The sequence below is a fragment of the Lithobates pipiens genome, unplaced genomic scaffold (genome assembly GCF_037356315.1).
Source record: "Lithobates pipiens isolate NorthernLeopardFrog02 unplaced genomic scaffold, aLitPip1_a1.2 Scaffold_23, whole genome shotgun sequence".
NCBI lineage: Eukaryota > Metazoa > Chordata > Amphibia > Anura > Ranidae > Lithobates > Lithobates pipiens.
The window spans coordinates 215357381-215378595 of record NW_027507785.1 but is presented as its reverse complement, the minus strand read 5'-3'; the positions used below and the strand labels follow the sequence as shown (position 1 = coordinate 215378595).

Below are 21215 nucleotides of genomic sequence, written 5' to 3'. Positions count from 1 at the left end.
TGCCAGTGGCACCTGCCAGAATGTGCGCTAAAACATTCTAGAAATGTGCTCAGGCTTCCAGAAAATGGCCGCCAGTGTCATGAATAGGAGATCACTTGGAAAATGGCCGCTGACGCCCAGGAAGGCATGCTGCCCTCACCCACACCTAAAATGGCCACCAGCAGCTTCATGAGGTACAGGAAGGAAAAATGATGGCAGAGACACAGCACTGCACCAGACCACAGCAGACCCTCACAGGCACCTTCCAGGGGCATAAAACACAGGACCTAGGACACCGCTAACCAGCCAGCCCCCCATCCCAGGAGAGAGCCCACAGAGATCCCCTGTATATGCACATACACCGCTCAGAAGCCACATGCAGCATCCCCCCAGAGGGGGGGGGGGGATAGGGACAGGGGAGAGACGAAAGGGAGGTGAGGGACCCCCGAATCGACCTCCCAGGGAATGCCCAGCTGCTCAGCCCCACCGAGGCAGGGAGAGCTGTACTTGCCATTCCTGAAGAGCTGGGAGACATTCCATTGCGGAACTACTCACTGATCAGTACAGGGTAGCTGCTGGTCCGGCATACTGCGACGCAGACATCAGTAGCCCGGTCATATGTATGCCCCGGAGCATAAAAGCTCACTGACCACCTCTGCAGCTGAGGTTTCGTTGTGGCCTGCCGAGCTCGTAGCTGTGGCCTGCACAAGCTCGATGGCCGGGCTGGGGAGACTACAAGGATAAGGGTATCCAGCCTATCACCCAGCCGGCTGTTGATAGAAGATCACAGGATCATTAATCTTGCGTAAAAAGCCAAGCTTCTGCATAAAAAGGCACGGACCAATGGGCCCGCAGGGTTCCTAGGTCCTTCTTCACTAGGCAAAATAAAACTGAGGTCTGTCTGCAGACGGGAGAGTTGTTACCCAAGGGACCGCCCCCCTGGGTGGAACTAAGAGTTATGAGTGTTGTGTTACAACTAATGCCTAGTATTCTCCTAGTGATAAGGCTAACAACCCAATGACTAAGAGAGGAGCTGTATCGGTCGGTGAATATAAGAGAAATCCTTTTTCTCTTTCGTTCACTGACGGACACAGCTCCGTTAATCTTGACCGTAGGGACGTCCCCAAGCAGTGTCATAACGAGGGGTGGGAACAGCAAACATGACTTCACCCACAACCAGAGGTGCTCCCCAACAGAGGAGTTACCACCTGAACCAACCGCATCAGAACTTGCGGCCAACATATGCATCAGAATGCATTGACAGTCAAAATGTACCTTTCTCTAACAGGAAGAAAGAGTGTAAATTGCAGAGATTACACGGCTGCCTGCAAAACAGCAGGCATCAGAAGATGCTCTTACATCAACTTTATAGAACTTTATGAAAGTGTGAACGGACGACCAAGTCGCCGCCTTACACACCTGGGAGACGGACGCTTGATGCCGGAAAGCCCAAGTGGTCCCAATTGCCCTGGTGGAGTGGGCCATGACAGGTAAGGCGGGCACCTGCCCCTTCAAGGCATAAGCCTTGACCACGATCTGTCTGATCCACCTGGAAATGGTGGTCGGCGAGACCGCCGGCCCTTTTTTCCGACCACTTTTCCCCAAAAATATAGAAAAAATGATTTTTTCCTCAGTTTAGACCAATATGTATTCTTCTACATATTTTTTGTAAAAAAAAAAAAAAAAAAAAAAAAAACGCAATAAGTGTATATTGATTGGTTTTAGCAAAAGTTATAGTGTCTACAAAATAGGGGATAGTTTTATGGCATTTTTATTATAATTTTTTTACTAGTAATGGCAGTGATCTGCGATTTTTATCGGAACTGCGACCTTATGGCGGACACATCGCACAATTTTGGGACCATTGGCATTCATACAGCAATCAGTGCTATAAAAATGCATTGATTATTGTAAAAATGTCACTGGCAGGGAAGGGGTTAACACTAGTGGGCGATCAAGGGGTTGTGTTCCCTAGTGTGTGTTCTAACTGGAGGGGGGAGTGGACTGTGTAGGGGAAGAGATAGATCGCCGTTCATACTTTGTATGAACAGATGTTCTGTCTCTTTTCCCCTCAGAGAACCGTAAACTGTGTGTTTACACACACAGATCCCAGTTCTCCGTGTGTTAGCAGCGATCACGGGAGTCCAGTGGTCATTGTGACTGCCGGGCACTGGCATTGGCTCCAAGGGTGAGCAGCAGGTACCCTTAGTGGCCACAGGGCAAAGCGACGCATCATAACAGCGTTATGCCCAGCCTTGCCATTCTGCCGCAGTAGAACTGAGGCAGCTGGTCGGCAAGTGGTTAAAGCAACTCAATGCCATATGGTCAGCAAGGGGGTAAATTCTTTGAGGGCTGAAGTGTTTAAGTAAAATGTCTTCCTCAATTAGAACATACAGGGATATGTATATGCTTACAAAACAAAACAAGCTTCCACATACATGACATATGGATTGAACTGAATGGACTTGATCAACTATGTAACTGAATGTGTGCTCTATTAACTTACGGTTTTGATTTCTTGTTGCAGCTCAGGGCTGATGACACTGCCTGCTGTCTTCTGTGACAAACACAGTTTCAAGTTCCTGTCCAGCTGTTAAAAAAGAGGGCGCACTAAATGTTACTTCCTATATTACAGTAAACACTCAGCATAAATCTTTTTAACTATGGTCAATGGGGTCAATTCACTAACATTTATCACATGTGATAACACAGTCACAGAACTCATTTTCTGAGTAAGTTTTTTGAGAAATAGCGGGGGTGGGGGGGGTGGGGGGTTAATGAACCTGCAGCCTAGAACCTCGCTAAGTCGAATTCTCAGTATGGGATTGACTAAAGGTGAAAGAAAAACAGGGGGGGGAGTGTATTGGTTATAAATTATGTCTATAGTCAATTGTTTGACCTCTAATGTTAGAGGCTTAAACCAGCAAAACGGTTTATAGTCTTGAAAGAGATTCAACATTACGATGCAGGGATTGTGTTCTTGCAGGAAACGCACTTATCCTATGAAAGCAAAGCTAGAATATATTCCTCAAGGTACCCGATGTGGTTCTATGGCGATTCATTGTCAAGCAAATCAAAGGGGGTTGCTATGGGTATAGGACGGGCGGTACACTTTACCTTGAAAGATAGGTTAGGGGATTCGGAGAGAAGATTCCTCTTTTTAAAGGGGAAATTATGGGGAGTAAAATATACTCTAGTTCGGGGCTCGACAAACCTCAGGCGCCAGGTTGCATTTGCGACTAGAATTAGCGACCTGGCGACCTTCACTGCCCACCCATCTTCTCCCCTTTAATTAGAACTCCTAAACATTATATATATTTTGTATTCTAACAACCTAGAGAATAAAATGGTGGTCGTTGCAATACTGTCTGTCACACCGTATTTCGTATTTGTGCAGCGGGTTTACAAGCGCACTTTTTTGGGGGGAAAATTATTTATTTAATTAAAAAAATAAGACAACAGTAAAGTTAGCCCAATTTTTTTTATATTGTGAAAAAAGTAAATTGATATCCAACATGTCACGCTTCAAAATTGCGTCCGCTCATGGAATGGCGACAAACTTTTACCCTTTAAAATCTCCATAGACGACATTTAAAAATGTTTACAGGTTGCATGTTTTGAGTTACAGAGGAGGTCTAGGGCTAGAATTATTGCTCTCGCTCTACCGATCGCGGCAATGCCTCACATGTGGTTTGAACACTGCTTTCCTATGCGGCGCTACTCACGTATGCATTCGCTTCTGCACGCAAGCTTGGCGGGACAGGGCGCATTTATTTTTTCACTGTTATTTAAAAAAAAAAATTGTCACTTTTATTCCTATTACAAGGAATGTAAAAATTCCTTGTAACAGAAAAAAGCATGACAGGTCCTCTTAAATATGAGATCTGGGGTCAGAGAGACCTCGGATCTCATATTTACACTAAAATGCAATAAAAAAAAATAATAATTGTCGTTTGAAAAAAATAAAATAAATAAAATGTCCCTCTAAGGGTCCTTTCACACGGGGCGGATCAGTTCTGATCCGCCCCGTGGATGTCCGTTTGCTCAGCGGGGATCACTCCGCCGATCCCCGCTGAGCAGGGAGATGACAGGTCTGTCTCCGCACACTGTGCAGGGACGGACCTGTCACAGCGCCGCTCTCCCCTATGGGAGATCGGATGACGACGGACCGCAGTGCCCGTCGTCCCCCGATCCGATCCGCAGACGGATGGAAAAATAGCTTTTTCCTCCGTCACACTTTTTCGGATCGGAGCGGGTCGGATGTCAGCGGACATGTCACCGCTGACATCCGACGCTCCATAGAGCTCTATGGAGCACCCGTTCAGGTCCGCCTGAAAAACTGACAGGCGGGCCTGAACGGGACGTTAGTGTGAAAGGGGCCTAAGAGCTATGGGCAATGACTTGGAGACAGGTGGGGGGGGGGGGGGGGCATGCTATCTTCCCCTCACTCGTCTCCATGTCAGGCCAGGGACAGGTCCGGATTGGCGTTACGGACCTGGCTCCTAACTTTTTTAGCTGGCTCCTAGATTCCAAGCAAATTTGTCAAGCCCTGCTCTAGTTAATATATACTGTCCCAATGGGGGTCCAATGATTTTTCTGAAAGAAACACTAGAAAAAGTTTAAGAGTGGGATGATCATTATAGCCGGAGATTTAAATTTCTATATGAACCCGGAACTAGATAGTATGTCCCATGCATAGGGGATAGGAACGTACAGTTGAAATGAATAAAGCCCCGACTGTACCAGTTACAGCTGATTGATGTGTGGAGAGTACAGCACCTGAGGATACAGGACTTTTCGTTCTATTCCCCTGTGTATGGGATGTACACTAGGATCGAATATTGGTTAGTGGAACATCGGGTACTAGATGATGTGATATCTACAAATATAGAAATTCAGACTGTCAGATCATGCTCCAATGTGTATGAAAATTAAAATTCCTGGGTTACAGAAACCTCCATTTTCTTGGAAACTCAACAAGGAATTATTAGATGAAGAAGGAGAGGAAATAATAAGAAAGGAGTTGGAGTAGTTCTTTGCCACTAATGAAACTGGAGAGAATGTGAATATCATATGGGAGGCTCACAAGCCCTATATACCCTGTTTCCCCTAAAATAAGACCTAGCGTGATTGTCAGTGTTGGCTGCAATATAAGCCCTACCCCCCAAATAAGCCCTACTCTGTTTCCTCAAAAATAAGCCCTACCCTGAAAAGAAGACCTAAAAGGACTTTAACTAGGGCTTATTTGGGGGGTAGGGCTTTTATTGCAGCTATCACCAACAATCACACTAGGTCTTATTTTAGGGGAAACAGGGTAAGAGGGATATATGTTTCCTTAGGGGCAAAGAGAAAGGAATAACAAGAGTAGAGGGTTAAGGGAGGAAATCTATAGATTATAACAAACCCATAAAAAAGAGAAAAGTAAGAAAAGGGGACAGGACCCGGATCTACAGCATAATTTAGTTACCAAAAGAGAGGAGCTAAAGGAATTAATGGAACAAGAAATGAGGAAGACATATAATAGGATCGCAAAAGAGAGATATCAATGGGGGAATAAAAATAGCAGGGGCTTAGCTAGGAGAGCCGTTATATAAAAATAAGGACATAGCAGAAGTTGTTAGGGAGTACTATGAGCAACTATATTCGGTAAAGAGCAGAGTGATAGGACAACAAGAGACTATCAGATGGGAAAAAAAATCAAAGAATATGTACTTCAAGCAAAGGTCCCTACACTATCGGAGGAACTAGCGCAGGAACTCGAGAATCCAATATCTGTACAGGAACTAAACCAGGTAATAAAAAGAGACCATGGGAGGGAAAAGCCCCGGCTCTGATGGCTTTATAATAGAATATATAAAAAAAAATTGGGGAAATACTAGCTCCAAAACTATGCGCATATTATAACGGATTAGGTATCAAATACGGACTGAGTAAAGAAGCCTCTACAGCTACAATCACCACGGTATTTTAAGAGGGGAAAGAGAATACAATATGTTCAAACAATAGACCGATCTCATTATTGAACACAGACATAAAATTGTTTGCGAAAGTATTAGCCTCCAGGATAAAAAAGCTGATGCCAAGTTTGGCCCATCCAGAAGCTGGTACATGGAACCACTAAAAATATTAGGCCCCTTTCACACATGCTTGCGGATGAAATACGGACATACATGCATCCCTATGGGATAGCGGGTGTCTGCGGATGAACATCCGCAGACACCCGCTATTGTCAGCCTCCGCTACTGTCCGATTCTGCAGACGGAGGAAAATCCTATTTTTCTATCCGTCTGCAGAGCAGACCGGATGAACACGGACAGACGGTCCGTGCTCATCCGATCCCCATAGAGGAGAGCGGAGAGCTGACAGGGCGGTCCCTGCTCAATGTGCGGAGACCGCCCTGTCTGCCGCCGGCTCAGCGGGGACAACGGAGCGATCCCCGCTGAGCGAGTGGATCATCACAGGGCGGATCATTACTGATCCGCACCGTGTGAAAGGGGCCTTAGGTTGATAGAAAAAAACTATAAATGCTTAGCAAGGTGGTATACGACACCAGATATAGTGGCAAAATATCAAGAGGGACAATCCGGGAAATGCTGGAGGGGCTGTGGACAACTAAGGAATATGGCACACATATGGTAGAACTGCCCAAGGATTAAAGAATTCTGGAGAGAAATATTAGGATATATTAAAGTAATAACCAAAACCCAGATACCAGAAAATCCTTGGGCATGTCTTTTCCTTGGCATAGACACTCCAATAAAAGAGTATAGAAATCCCCTTATAAGTCGCCTGATAAAACATGGCAAAGAGCCTGATCCCAAAAAAATGGAAAGAAATAGAAGCACCTAAAGTAAGGGAGCGGCTAGAAAAAAATAGATGAAATATATTAGAGCTGCCACGATGCATCAACGTAATCGACTACGAAAATAAGTCGACGTGCGTGAAAGCCGTTGACGCGTCACACGTCTCATCTCGTGGGTAAATGGCAGTAATGGCGGCAGCAGCTGCTGCTGCTCCTCCTCCTCCTCCTCCTGCTCCCGGGAATGGGGAAAAAAGGTCCGGTGCAGCACGAAAAGCCAGACCACGACTTTCAAAAGGTATGGGAATTCTTTAAACAGAGGCCAGATAAAATGGTTCATTGTTCCCTCTCCAAAACCGAAATGGCGTAGCACGGCAGCACTACTGCGATGCACAAGCACCTCAGAAGAAAACATCCTGGTGCTCTACTGCCTCAGACGGACAAGCTCTCTTTGTAAGTACTTACTACTAGTATTATATTTTGTTTTGGGAGACAATGGGAGTAATATACAATACATTGCAAAGTCAAATTGTGTTGTGGAATTGTGTTGTGGATGTAGTCAATATATGCTGCTAGTAAATAATTATTACGGATGATACATCATTATTAGTGCATGCTCAGGGGTGGGGTACCCATATTTGTTGCTGTGCTTTGCTAATTGCTTTTTTGTAGTGGCCATCTCATGTTTTTTTTTATGTTTCACAAGGCACTTTTTGCACTGCAGCCCTCAGTGTCTTGCTGATCTGGGGGATCCCTCAGGGCATGGTTGACATCGACAACTAACTGCAATGTATGACCAGCACACCTGAGAGAAGAGATGCCATGCCTTTCTTACAAATTACGCAGAGCAGCAACAATATTAATTATTGCAGACATTTACTACCCTACCCGTACCCTCTTTGAAATACACAGTACAAGTTCATTATTAGCATTGGGCATTCATGTTGGTTAAACTTGGTTCAGGTTCCTAAATGTTAATTATTATTGTGTGTGTTTTTTTTTTTTTCTCAGGAAGAGGCAAAGCTGTGTACAGGAGTTCTTCTTCCATAAAAAGGATGTCACTGTTTGCACACCCCAAATGGCCGTTGCATATACCAATAGCAAACTCAACATGATTGTAAAAGAAATGAGACCTATTTCTATTGTAGACGGTCAAGGATTTCGTGAGATGATCAACATGTTTTACCCAGGATACTCCAGGTCCCATTTCACTAAGCTGATGGAGAAGAAATAGGAGGAGAATTTTGAAAGATTGAAAGCGTCACTCAAAGATGTGAAATCAAAAATAGCTCTCACCACAGACGCATGGACCAGTATTGCCACAGAGGCATACTTGGGTGTCACATGCCACTTCATCAATGAAGACTGGAATCTTAAATCGTACAATCTGACCATTATGCCACTTGAAGATCGCCACACAGCTGAAAACATTGCTGAGTGGAGAAAGCAGCTGAGATATCCATGGCCAAAGTAAATGTACTTTAACCAGTTGCCGACCGGCGCACGACGATGTACGTCGACAGCATGGCACGGGCAGGCATATTGGCGTACATGTACGTCCCTTGCCTCCCGCGGGTCGGGGGCCCGATCGGGCCCCCGCCCGGTGCCTGCGGCGGTCGGTTTTCGTCCGGGAGCGATCCGGGACGAGGGGGCGGCCATTCATTCATGGCCACCCCCTCGCGATCGCTCCCGACGAATAGGAATCCCCCGTGACATCACTTCCTCTCCTGTAATGTAAACACAGGAGAGGAAGTGATGTATTCTCTCCTCCGTGTCAGTATTTTTCGTTCCGACACGGAGGAGAGCGGATCGGTGAGTTGCACCAACACTCTACACACACAGTAGAACATGCCTGGCACACTCACACCCCCCCGATCACCCCCCCAATTACCCCTGCCCCCCAGTCACAGTGACACCAATGTCATTTTTTTTTTTTTGCATTGGTGTCATTTGTGACTGTAATAACTGTTAAGGCAGTTAGGGTTAGCCCCCTTTAGTTCTAATGTACCCCCCTAACCCCCCCCAATAAAGGTTTAACCCCGTGATCACCCCCCGTCGCCAGTGTCACTAAGGCTGGGTTCACATTGCAGCGGTTTATGAGAACGAATGTGATTCGCACCGCACTGCAGTGCAAATCACATCCGATCTCTGTGCGATTCGAGTTCAGCCATTCGCCGCACCCGCCACACCTGCCGCACCCGCCGCAAATTCGCACTGGACCCTTTTTTTGGCCCGCAGCAGAATCGGATCGCATGGGTGTTCACACCATGCGATCCGAGTTTGCAGATCGCACTGCGATATGCGAACTGATCTGGGGGTGTCAGTAACATTTCACTGACAGTCCCAGCAGTCCGCATAGGGCAGTGTGAACTGCCGCCGGGAGGCATGCGATGCGGGAACCCGCCGCGGATTCGCGGCGTTTCCGCATCGCTCCAGTGTGAACCCAGCCTAATAAGCGATCATTTTTCTGATCGCCGTATTAGTGTCACAGGTGACGCTAGTTAGGCAGGTAGGTATTTAGGTTCGCCGCAGCTTTTTATAGCGCCAGGGACCCCCATATACTACCGCATAAAGCCCCCTGATTGCCCCCTAGTTAACCCTTTCACCAGTGATCACCATATAACTGTTACAGGTGACGCTGGTTGGTTAGTTATTTTTTTATAGTTTCAGGGCACCCGCCATTTATTACCTAATAAAGGTTTAACCCCCTGATCACCCGGCGGGTGTCATTTGTGACTAATAACTGTTAGGGCAGTTAGGGTTAGCCCCCTTTAGTTCTAAGGTACCCCCCTAACCCCCCCAATAAAGGTTTAACCCCGTGATCACCCCCCGTCGCCAGTGTCACTAAGGCTGGGTTCACATTGCAGCGGTTTATGAGAACGGATGTGATTCGCACCGCACTGCAGTGCAAATCACATCCGATCTCTGTGCGATTCGAGTTCAGCTATACAGATAGTATGGCTGAATTCGTGTCGCACCCGCCGCAAACTCGCACGGGACCCTTTTTTTGGTCCGCAGCAGAATCGGATCGCATGGGTGTTCACACCATGCGATCCAAGTTTGCAGATCGCACTGCGATATGCGAACTGATCTGGGGGTGTCATTAACATTTCACTGACACTCCCAGCAGTTCGCATAGGGCAGTGTGAACTGCCGCCGGGAGGCATGCGATGCGGGAACCCGCCGCGCATTCGTGGCGTTCCCGCATCGCTCCAGTGTGAACCCAGCCTAATAAGCGATCGTTTTTCTGATCGCTGTATTAGTGTCACAGGTGACGCTAGTTAGGCAGGTAGGTATTTAGGTTCGCCGCAGCTTTTTATAGCGCCAGGGACCCCCATATACTACCGCATAAAGCCCCCCGATTGCCCCCTAGTTAACCCTTTCACCAGTGATCACCATATAACTATTACAGGTGACGCTGGTTGGTTGGTTAGTTATTTTTTTATAGTTTCAGGGCACCCGCCATTTATTACCTAGTCTCACTAGTGTACCCCTAAATTTAGGGGTGTCTACTTTCCAAAATGGGGTCATTTGGGGGGGGTTTGTGCCATCTTGGCATTTTATGGCCTTCAAAACTGTAACGCCCTTAGAAAGCCTGAAGGCGGTGCTTGGTTTTCGGGGCCCCGTACGCGGCTAGGCTCCCAAAAAGTCCCACACATGTGGTATCCCCGTACTCAGGAGAAGCAGCAGAATTTATTTTGGGGTGTCATTTCACATATGCCCATGGCATGCGTGAGCAATATATCATTTAGTGACAACTTTGTGGAAAAAAAAAAAAAAAAAAAGTTTGTAATTTTCCCGCAACTTGTGGCAAAATATAAAATATTCCATGGACTCAACATGCCTCTCAGCAAATAGCTTGGGGTGTCTACTTTCTAAAATGGGGTCATTTGTGGGGGTTTTGTGCCATCTTGGCATTTTATGGCCTTCAAAACTGTAATAGGTAGTGAGAAGTGAACTCAAAAATTTACGCCCTTAGAAAGCCTGAAGGCGGTGCTTGGTTTTCGGGGCCCCGTACGTGGCTAGGCTCCCAAAAAGTCCCACATATGTGGTATCCCCGTACTCAGGAGAAGCAGCAGAATTTATTTTGGGGTGTCATTTCACATATGCCCATAGCATGTGTGAGCAATATATCATTTAGTGACAACTTTGTGTAAAAAACAAAAAAAAATTTTTTTTTTGTCATTCAATCGCTTGAGGCAAAAAAATAAAATATTCAATGGGCTCAACATGCCTCTTATCAATTTCCTTAGGGGGTCTACTTTCCAAAATGGGGTCATTTGGGGGGGTTTTGTACTGCCCTGCCATTTTAGCACCTCAAGAAATGAGATAGGCAGTCGTAAACTAAAAGCTGCGTAAATTCCAGAAAACGTACCTTAGTTTGTAGATGTGACAACTTTTGCGCAAACCAATAAATATACAATTATTGACTTTTTTTTTACCAAAGACATGTGGCTGAATACATTTTGGCCTAAATGTATGACTAAAATTGAGTTTATTGGATTTTTCTAATAACAAAAAGTAGAAAATATCATTTTTTTTCAAAATTTGCGGTTTTTTTACGTTTATATCGCAAAAAATAAAAATCGCAGAGGCAATCAAATACCATCAAAAGAAAGCTCTATTTGTGGGAAGAAAAGGACGCAAATTTTGTTTGGGTACAACATTGCATGACCGCGCAATTACCAGTTAAAGCAGCGCAGTGCCAAAGTGTAAAAAGACCTCTGGTCATTTACCAGCAAAATGGTCCGGTCTGAAAGTGGTTAAACATGATCAGCCGCCTACTTGAGCAGAGGTGGCCTGTGACTGCAACTCTTTCCGATCCTGATGTCACACCACGAGGGAAGCGCTTCCTGGATTTAAAACATGAACAGTGGAGCTTACTTGAGGAAGTGGAACAAGTCCTGAAGCCTTTTGAGTGTGCTACTGTTTTGAGTGTTGAGTCGTATGTGACTGCTTCCACTCTACCTCCTCTGGTAAAGGGCCTCCAGAAATCCATACAAAGCACAATTTGTGAGACAGCAGCAGTCAAGGCTTTCCAAAGTGTTGTTGCACAAGAGATGACATCAAGATGGGAGCAGGAAACTAAATTCAGAGATGATGGTGGAGAAAATATATGTCTTATTGCAGCAGCCCTGGACCACAGATTCCGCAAACTAAAATTCCTGCCAGCAGAGGACAGTTTAAAAGTTCACCTCAAGGTCCAAGCTCTTGCTCTTGAAGTGAAAAGAAGATATGAGGAAGAGCAAATGCAACATCGATGTGAGGAACAACAGTCAGCCAGTGCAGACATGAAATTTTCTAAGAGGCAAGTGTCTCTGTTAGAAACTTTGCTTGGTTCTTCAGATTCAGATGACCACCACAGTAATGGCGAGGATGACATGACTGGTCACATCTAAGATCAAGAAACCCACAGTGAAGTTGTGCGGAATGAGATAAACAAGTATTTCAGTGAGCAGGCTATTCCAAAGGAAGAAAATCTGCTGAAATGGTGGAAGGAAAATGAAAAGAGGTTTCCCATCTTGGCCATGCTGGCAAAGAGTTACTTGTCTGTGCCTGCAACATCAACCCCATCTGAAAGGCTTTTCTCAGTTGCTGGCAACATTGTGACTAAAAAAAGAGCAAGCCTAAAAACAGAGCATGTCGATATGCTAACCTTCCTCCATTGCAATGCTAAAATATAGCACTGCAATGGAGTAACACAGGCCCCTAACCTTTTGCATTCATACACTGTTCTTGTTGGACTGTATTAGTGTATTTATATTGGGATGGCTCATGGCTGCCTTCAGTGTATTGGCCATTATTTTTGCACAGCCACAGTGTTGAGCAGTGCTTTTGTTGGGCTTGGTTCCTTCCTTCCTTGAAAGCTGTTACCTCCTCAGGTATGTTTTACATTACAATTACAAGTAGCACACCACAAAAATACTGCTGAATCAACACTCTACAATAACACTATGTAATGATTACAATTACATTGTGTTATTGTATGTTGACCAGCATTTTTGAGGTGTTAAACAACAACACATGCCTCATGCCCTAAGGGCCGGTTCACACTGCAGGCGAGGCGAGGCGACTCCGACTTGCCTCGCCGCGACCTGCAGCGGCCTCGGCGGCGACTTGCAAATGACTTCTGTATAGAAGTCAATGCAAGTCGCCCCGAGGTCGCCCAAAAGTAGTACAGGAACCTTTTTTCTGAGTCGGAGCGACTCGAGTCGCTCCTCTCAGAACGGTTCCATTGTACAGAACGGGGGCGACTTGCGGGAGCGAGGCGAGGCGAGTCGTGTCGCCTCGCATCGCCCGCTGTGTGAACCGGCCCTTAAGTGTTACCTTTTATTTTTGGGCACTTTATTTTTGTATATTATGTCTTTCATGTGTTTTGTACACAGCGTTGAGCAGCAGTGCAGAGCAGCAGTGCTTTTGTAGCATTTTTACATGGCATTTTGTAATGCTTCTGGCTCTGAATTAATGGCAATGCCATTATTCGTGCCTGATGCTAAAGTGTTTACATTTTATTTTTGCCACTTTTTTATAGTGTAAATACTTTACCACATTGAAGTACTTTTTGGAAAAAATGTAATAAAAGTTTAAATATTATATTAGAAGTTGCACTTATTTTTTGTAAAGTTATCCAAAGGATTATCTACCCACAAAAAACACACTAGATTCATAAAAAATAAGTAATCATATAGTCGTTGACTAATCGAAAAAATAATCGATAGATTAGTCGACAGACAAATTAATCGTTAGTTGCAGCTCTAAAATATATAAAATGGAAGGAGTTGGAGTAGATGAGGAGAGTGGAAGCAGATTGTCTCAGAAGAAATGGGAGAGATGGAAACTGTTCAAGTTAACAAAGAAATATAGCGAGGTAATTGGGCTGTAGGAGGGGAGGAAGGGGGGTTCCCCGCCCTCCCACCCAAAAAAAAAAGGAGTGTGGGTGGGAGGTACGGGAGGGGTACGGGTTGAGTAGGGGGAGAAAGGGGGGAAAAGTGATAATTACAAAAAGGTAGAAAAATAAGGCGGATGGGGCCTTTTTTTTTTTTTCATCTGATAGAAGAATAGCAGGAAAAGGAAAGAAGGCTTCTAAAATATATTGGCTCTGTTTTTTTCTATTTAATATTTTTGGAATTGTTGTTCCCTCGTTTCTTTCTTTCTTGTTTGCATTAAAAAACTTTTGGAAAATTAAAGAATAAAAAAAAAAAAGAGAGGGTACACCAGATGTTAGTTCCTATATTGCAGTAAACACTCAGCATAAATCTTTTTTACTATGGTCAATGGGGTCAATTCACTAACATTTACCACATGTGATAACACAGTCACAGAACTCATTTGCATAAATCGCATGCAGGAAATTCCAAAATTCCAAGTCCAATTAACCACTTAATAACCGCCATATAGCCGAATGACTGCTACAGGGCGGTTTCTTAACTCTGGGAGGCCGTCATATGACGTCCTCCCAGAATTCCGCTCTCGCGCGCACTCGAGAGCATCCGTGACCGCCGGGTCCACAGGACCCGGCGCATCACGGATCACGGTAAACGGCCGCTCATAGCTCATCAAATGACGGAGTGATCACTTGTAAACAAACCGGCGTCATGTTATGACGCCGGTTCCTCCCTCCCCCTCTCTGTACCGATCGGAACAGCGGAGGGGGAAGAGATCGGTGTCAGCAGCGATGTGGGCTGCATCTGCAGTGCCCACATCGCTGCTCACCGAAAAGTAACCCCTCAATTCCCTGCCAATACTCTGCAATACCCTGCAATACCCTGCAATACCCTGCCAATACCCTGCCAATACCCTGCAATACCCTGCAATACCCTGCAATACCCTGCAATACCCTGCAATACCCTCCAATACCCTCCAATACCCTCCAATACCCTCCAATACCCTCCAATACCCTCCAATACCCTCCAATACCCTGCCAATACCCTGCCAATACCCTGCAATACTCTGCCAATACCCTGCCAATACCCTGCAATACCCTGCCAATACCCTGCAATACTCTGCCAATACCCTGCAATACTCTGCCAATACCCTGCAATACTCTGCCAATACCCTGCAATACTCTGCCAATACCCTGCAATACTCTGCCAATACCCTGCCATACCCTGCCAATACCCTGCCATACCCTGCCAATACCCTGCCATACCCTGCAACAGCCTGCAACAGCCTGCAACGCTCTGCAACGCCCACCAATGCCCTGCAACACCCACCAATGCCCTGCAACACCCACCAATACCGTGCAACACCCACCAATACCGTGCAACACTCTGCAATGCTCTGAAACACCCTCCAATATCCTGCAATGCTCTGCAACGCCATACTCTGAGATACCCAGCCATAGTCGGTGATACCCTGCAATTCCCAGCCATAGACACCCCCCCCCCCTCCCGCCGCCCTCCGGTGCTTCTACCGACTCGCCAATACGATCAAATCCAGAATCTTTTTTTTTTTTTTTCAGGCTTCCCAGCTTAGAGATGAGATGCGGGGTCTTATTGACACCATATCTCACTGTAAAGAGGACCTGTCATGCCATATTCCTATTACAAGGGATGTTTACATTCCTTGTAATAGGAATAAAAGTGATCAAAAAATTAATTTTTGGGGGAAAAAAAATGTCAAACTAAAATAAAGTAAAATGAACAATAATTATTATTTTTTTTTTTAAAGCGCCCCTGTCCCCATGTGCTCGCATGCAGAAGCGAACGCATACGTAAGTCCCGCCCACATATGAAAACGGTGTTTAAACCACACATGTGAGGTATCGCTGCGAACGCTAGAGCGAGAGCAATAATTCTAGCCCTAGACCTCCTCTGTAACTCAAAACATATAACCAGTAAAAAAAATAAAAATTAAATCGTCGCCTATGGCGACGTTTGGCGCCATTCCACGAGCCTGTGCAATTTTGAAGAGTGACATGTTAGGTATCGGTTTACTCGGTGTAACTTCATCTTTCACATTATGCAAAAATTGGGCTAACTTTACTGTGTTTTTTTTTTTTAAGCACAAAACAGTTTTTTTTCCCAAAAAAAAGCATTCGAAATATTGCTGCGCAAATACCGTGCGAGATAAAAAGTTGCAATGACCACCATTGTATTCTCAAGGGTGTTTGCTAAAAAAACCTATATAATGTTTTGGGATTCGATGTAATTTTCTAGCAAATAAATGATGATTTTTACATGTAGGAGAGAAATGTCAGAATTGTCCTGGGTGCTCCAGAACGCCTGATGGCGCTCCATGCATGTTGGGCCTCTGTATGTGGCCACACTATGTAAAAGTCTCACACATGTGGTATCACCGTACTCGGGAGTAATAGCAGAATGTGTTTTGGGGTGTAATTTGTGGTATGCATATGCTGTGTGAGAAATAAACTGATAATATGACAATTTTGTTAAAAAAAAAAAAGTTAAAAAAATCTTGATTTTGCAAAGAATTGTGGGAAAAAATTACAACTTCAAAAAACTCATCATGCCTCTTACTAAATACCTTGGAATGTCTTATTTCCAAAAAGGGGTCATTTGGGGGGTATTTGTACTTTTCTGGCATGTTAGGGTCTCAAGAATTGAAATAGGCCGTCAGTACTTCAGGTGTGATCAATTTTCAGATATTGGCACCATAGCTTGTGGACTCTATAACTTTCACAAAGACCAAATAATATCCACCAATTTGTACTTATTTTTACCAAAGATATGTGGTAGTATAAATTTTGGCCAAAATTTATGAAGAAAAATTTACTAATCTGCTAAATTTTATAACAGAAACGAAGAAAAATTCATTTTTTTACAGAATTTTCTGTATTTTTTCTTTTATAGCACAAAAAATAAAAAACCCAGCGGTGATTAAATACCACCAAAAGAAAGCTCTATTTGTGTGAAAAAAAGGACAAAAATTTCATATAGGTCCAGTGTTGCATGACTGAGTAATTGTCATTCAAAATGTGAGAGCACCGAAAGCTGAAAATTGGTCTGGTTATTAAGGGTGTTTAAGTGCCCAGTGGTCAAGTGGTTAATTAAAAATATTTGTCGAAAAAAAAAAAAAAAAAGGTAAATGCCAGTATAAGTTTAATACATAAACTGATCAGAGTTAAAAAAAAAAAAAAAAAAAAGCATGCTGGCGCTATCACATGCGGTATTTATCAAAAAACAGCACGTGGGTCGAGGAGACCTCCACACTGTTTTTTGACAAATAGCTGGTTGCTAAGGAGAAGGCCAGGAAGCTGACAGCTTAATGTAAAAAAAATGCAGACAATTAAAAATGATGGGGGGAAAAAAAACAACGTAAAAAAACAACGTAAAAAAAAAGACAAATAAAATGGTGAAAAAAATGGGGGGGGGGGGAGATATGTGGGTTCCTTCATTAAAAAATAAAAACAGTGTCCCCACATGTATAACCATTGTCAATCACACCCCCCACCTCACCAAGAAAAGAAAAGTGAATAAAAACGCTCTAGCCGTCCATGAAGGCTGGCTGCTTACTGCAGGCTCCCTCGTTTGACATATCTTATATAGGTAAGGGGCGGGGCCACCTGGCTAAGTCATCTGGTAGTCTCGCCCCTTTAAGACATCACGGACCGATGCATGCTGGGTCGGTGACGTTACAAGGGAGCAGGACCACCAGGCAACCTCACTCTTTACCTATAGAATGTCAAATTGTAGTAGGCAGTCAACCTTCATGGATGGAGGGAACGTTTTTTTTTTTTTTTCAGGACAGCGGTGCGGCGTGGTTTACATTGGGGGGACACTTTTTATTTATTTTATTTTTTTATTTTGTTTTTAATAAAAAGGAATTGTCAAATACTGTCTGTGTTTCTATTAGTTTTTGACACTTTTTTGGTGAATGGGTAGGAGTCATTCACATGGAGGGCCAGATTCTGATAAGCCCCTTGTCCGAAGACCCCCACAACCACCGGGATGAGGCCCTTTTCCCCATGCTGATGGGGACGAGTTGCTTTCGAGTGCCCTAAAGCACCCACCCCCCCCCCCCCCCCCCCAAATTGAGGGCATGTGGCCCAGTTTGGTTCAGGAAAGGGTGGGAGGAATGCTCACTCACCCCCATCCTCTTTACTGACCTGCAGGGGTGCATGCTCAGATAAGGGTCTGGTATGGACTTTGGAGGGGACCCCACGCCGTTTATTTTTTTTGGTGTGGATGTTCCCCTTTAAAACCATAACAAACCTGGAGGGCCCGGTATGGACTGGGGGGACCCAATGCTGTTTTTCTCCAATTACTTTTTTTGCATTTTTTTTTTTTACTTTCAGCTGATGAGTCATCCTTTGTTAAACCGGAGTTCCAGTCCCCTAGCCAAAATTATCCTAGTCACATCATTGAGATTGTTGTAATTCACCCTCAGTCAATGGCTATGGCTGGCAATGTTCAGATTAGAATTAATAGATGATCTCTCTTTTCTCTGTCTATTCTGGTTGCGGCCATGGAGGCCGAGGGCAGCTGAAGCTGGCCTGGCTTCATTTCCTGGATTTCATGCAGCTGCCTACCCACCATATACCTCATGATCTCACACCTGCACAGTAATGACACTGAGGGCGCACTTTGTTGAGGCCAGGAAATCTTGCGACTTCTGGGATCAAGGACATTGATATCCCAGAAGTCAACGGGCCGGGCTGATTATTTAGTCGCTAGGGCTGCAACGATTATTTTCATAATTGATTATTTGGCCGAATATTGTTTTGATCAAATCGGATAATAACCTTAAAAAAAAAAAAAAAGTATGGTGTATAATTTAGTTAATATGTACCGTATATACTCGAGTATAAGCCGAGATTTTCAGCCTCTTTTTTGAGGCTGAAAGTGCCCCCCTCGGCTTATACTCGAGTCATCGCCGCCTGCCTGCCCAATCAGCGTGTCGAGCAGACAGACGGCGGCCATTCTACTATTCAAAAGCCGCGCCTCCGTCTGTGATAGGCGGAACACTCAATTTCCCAGCAGTCAGTGGTCCGCCTATCACGGACATCCGCTCATCCTCATACTACGGACGAGGATGAGAGGATGTCCGTGATAGGCGGAACACAGACTGCTGGGAAATTGAGTGTTCCGCCTATCACAGATGGAGGCGCGGCTTTTGAACAGTGGAATGGCCGCCGAGGCGCCGATGAAGAGCGGCGATCCTGGCATGGCAGAAGGACGGAGGCTCGGGACGAGACGGAGGCTCGGGACACAGGTAGGCTGGACACACAAGGCTGCACGGACACACACACACACGCACAGGCATGGATGGACACACACACACAGGCATGGATGGACACACACACACAGGCATGGATGGACACACACACACAGGCATGGATGGACACACACACACACACACAGGCATGGATGGACACAACACACACAGGCATGGATGGACACAACACACACAGGGATGGATGGACACAACACACACAGGGATGGATGGACACAACACACACAGGGATGGATGGACACAACACACACAGGGATGGATGGACACAACACACACAGGGATGGATGGACACAACACACACAGGGATGGATGGACACAACACACACAGGGATGGATGGACACAACACACACAGGGATGGATGGACACAACACACACAGGGATGGATGGACACAACACACACAGGGATGGATGGACACAACACACACAGGGATGGATGGACACAACACACACAGGGATGGATGGACACAACACACACAGGGATGGATGGACACAACACACACAGGGATGGATGGACACAACACACACAGGGATGGATGGACACAACACACACAGGGATGGATGGACACACACACAGGGATGGATGGACACACACAGGGATGGATGGACGGACACACAGGGATGGACGGACACACAGGGATGGACGGACACACAGGGATGGACAGGCATGTCTCACCCTCGGCTTATACACGAGTCAATAAGTTTCCCAGTTTTTTTGGGGTAAATTGGGGGCCTCGGCTTATATTCGGGTCGGCCTATACTCGAGTATATACGGTAATGGTAAAAAAAAATTTAATTTTTTTCTTAAATATCTATATGCAGCGATAAATATAAATAACCAACAATATGGTTAGGGAGCAAAATCTCTAATCCACTCTGAGAAGAACAGACAGAAGAGAAATGCTGTATATAGGAGGTTGAATCTGGTAAATATCAGACTCAGAGACTACTTTTTTTTATGTAAAGAAAAACAAATTAAGACTGTTTTGCCGATTTTCAGACAGAATATATGCTGGTTTTCTTTCACAAATATACATTCATTTTAAAACTGAATGTTAAAAGCAAGTGAAATTGTCAAATGACATTCTTTCATTCAGTGAATGTACAAAGATTTTTCTTATGAATATTCTGGTCTGAAAATCAATACGTGTATGGCCAGCATAAGGCTCTGTTCATGCAGTTTGCTTTTGATCCATTTCTGCAGTGCTTTTTGCTGTGCGTTTTACATTTTTTTTACACACGTGATTTTTCTGCGATTTCTGTTTTGTATTTTTATGCTTTTTTGGCTAATTTGTTGTTGGACAGATTAAAAAATGCTAATTATATTCCAAACATGACAAAAAAAGCACAATTTTGCATTGAAAAAAAGTCCCAAGACAATAGAAGCAGCATTTTTTAGTATCACCTGTCAAAAAGGGGTTAAAAAAATTGATAAATTGTCCCTTTATAGCAGGGCTCGACAAAACCCGGGCGCCAGGTCGCATTTGCGACTAGAATTAGCGACCTGGCGCCTGGGGCAGCACAGCTGGGGGTATCCTGTCCCCCTCGTTTGGACCCCCCCAGCGTGTCGCACACAGCCCCTCCCCCTTGTCCGGGCACTTAGATAGATCATCCGCAGGATTGGACGGATGATCTGTCTATCAAAGTGCCCGGACAAGGGGGAGGGGCTGTGTCCGACGGCGCACGACCGGGAACACACAGCTATTGAAATGAAAGCTGTGATGTTCCCGGCGCTGTGATCAAACAGGCGGCGGAGGCGGCTCTTCCCTGCACAGGCTGGCTGCAAAATGGGGCACACTGGCTGCAAAATGGGGCACACTGGCTGCAAAATGGGGCACACTGGCTGCAAAATGGGGCACAGGCACACTGGCTGCAATGGGGGACAATGGCCTGCAATGGGGGATGCCTCCTGTACCACGTCCTCTGTCTCTGACCATCTCCTGTACCATGTCCCCAGTCTGACCATCTTCTGTACCATGTCCCCAGTCTCTGACCATCTCCTGTACCACGTCCCCAGTCTCTGACCATCTCCTGTACCACGTCCCCAGTCTCTGACCATCTCCTGTACCGTATCCCCTGTCTGACCACCTCCTGTACCGTGTCCCCAGTCTCTGACCATCTCCTGTACCGTATCCCCTGTCTCTGACCACCTCCTGTACCGTATCCCGTCTCTGACCACCTCCTGTACCATGTCCCCAGTCTCTGACCACCTCCTGTACCATGCATGCAGTCTCTGACCACCTC

The 21215-nt window shown here is 45.3% G+C and overlaps 1 protein-coding gene across 1 annotated transcript in view; it reads right to left on the bottom strand.

Annotated features, from left to right (window-relative positions):
- TDRD5 (tudor domain containing 5) overlaps positions 1–21215 on the bottom strand; it is a 521267-nt gene that overhangs the window by 373118 nt on the left and 126934 nt on the right. Inside the window, exon 5 of the mRNA XM_077452843.1 lies at positions 2486–2569. Coding sequence (XP_077308969.1) covers positions 2486–2569 — 84 coding nt within the window. The remainder of the gene's footprint in view (positions 1–2485; positions 2570–21215) is intronic.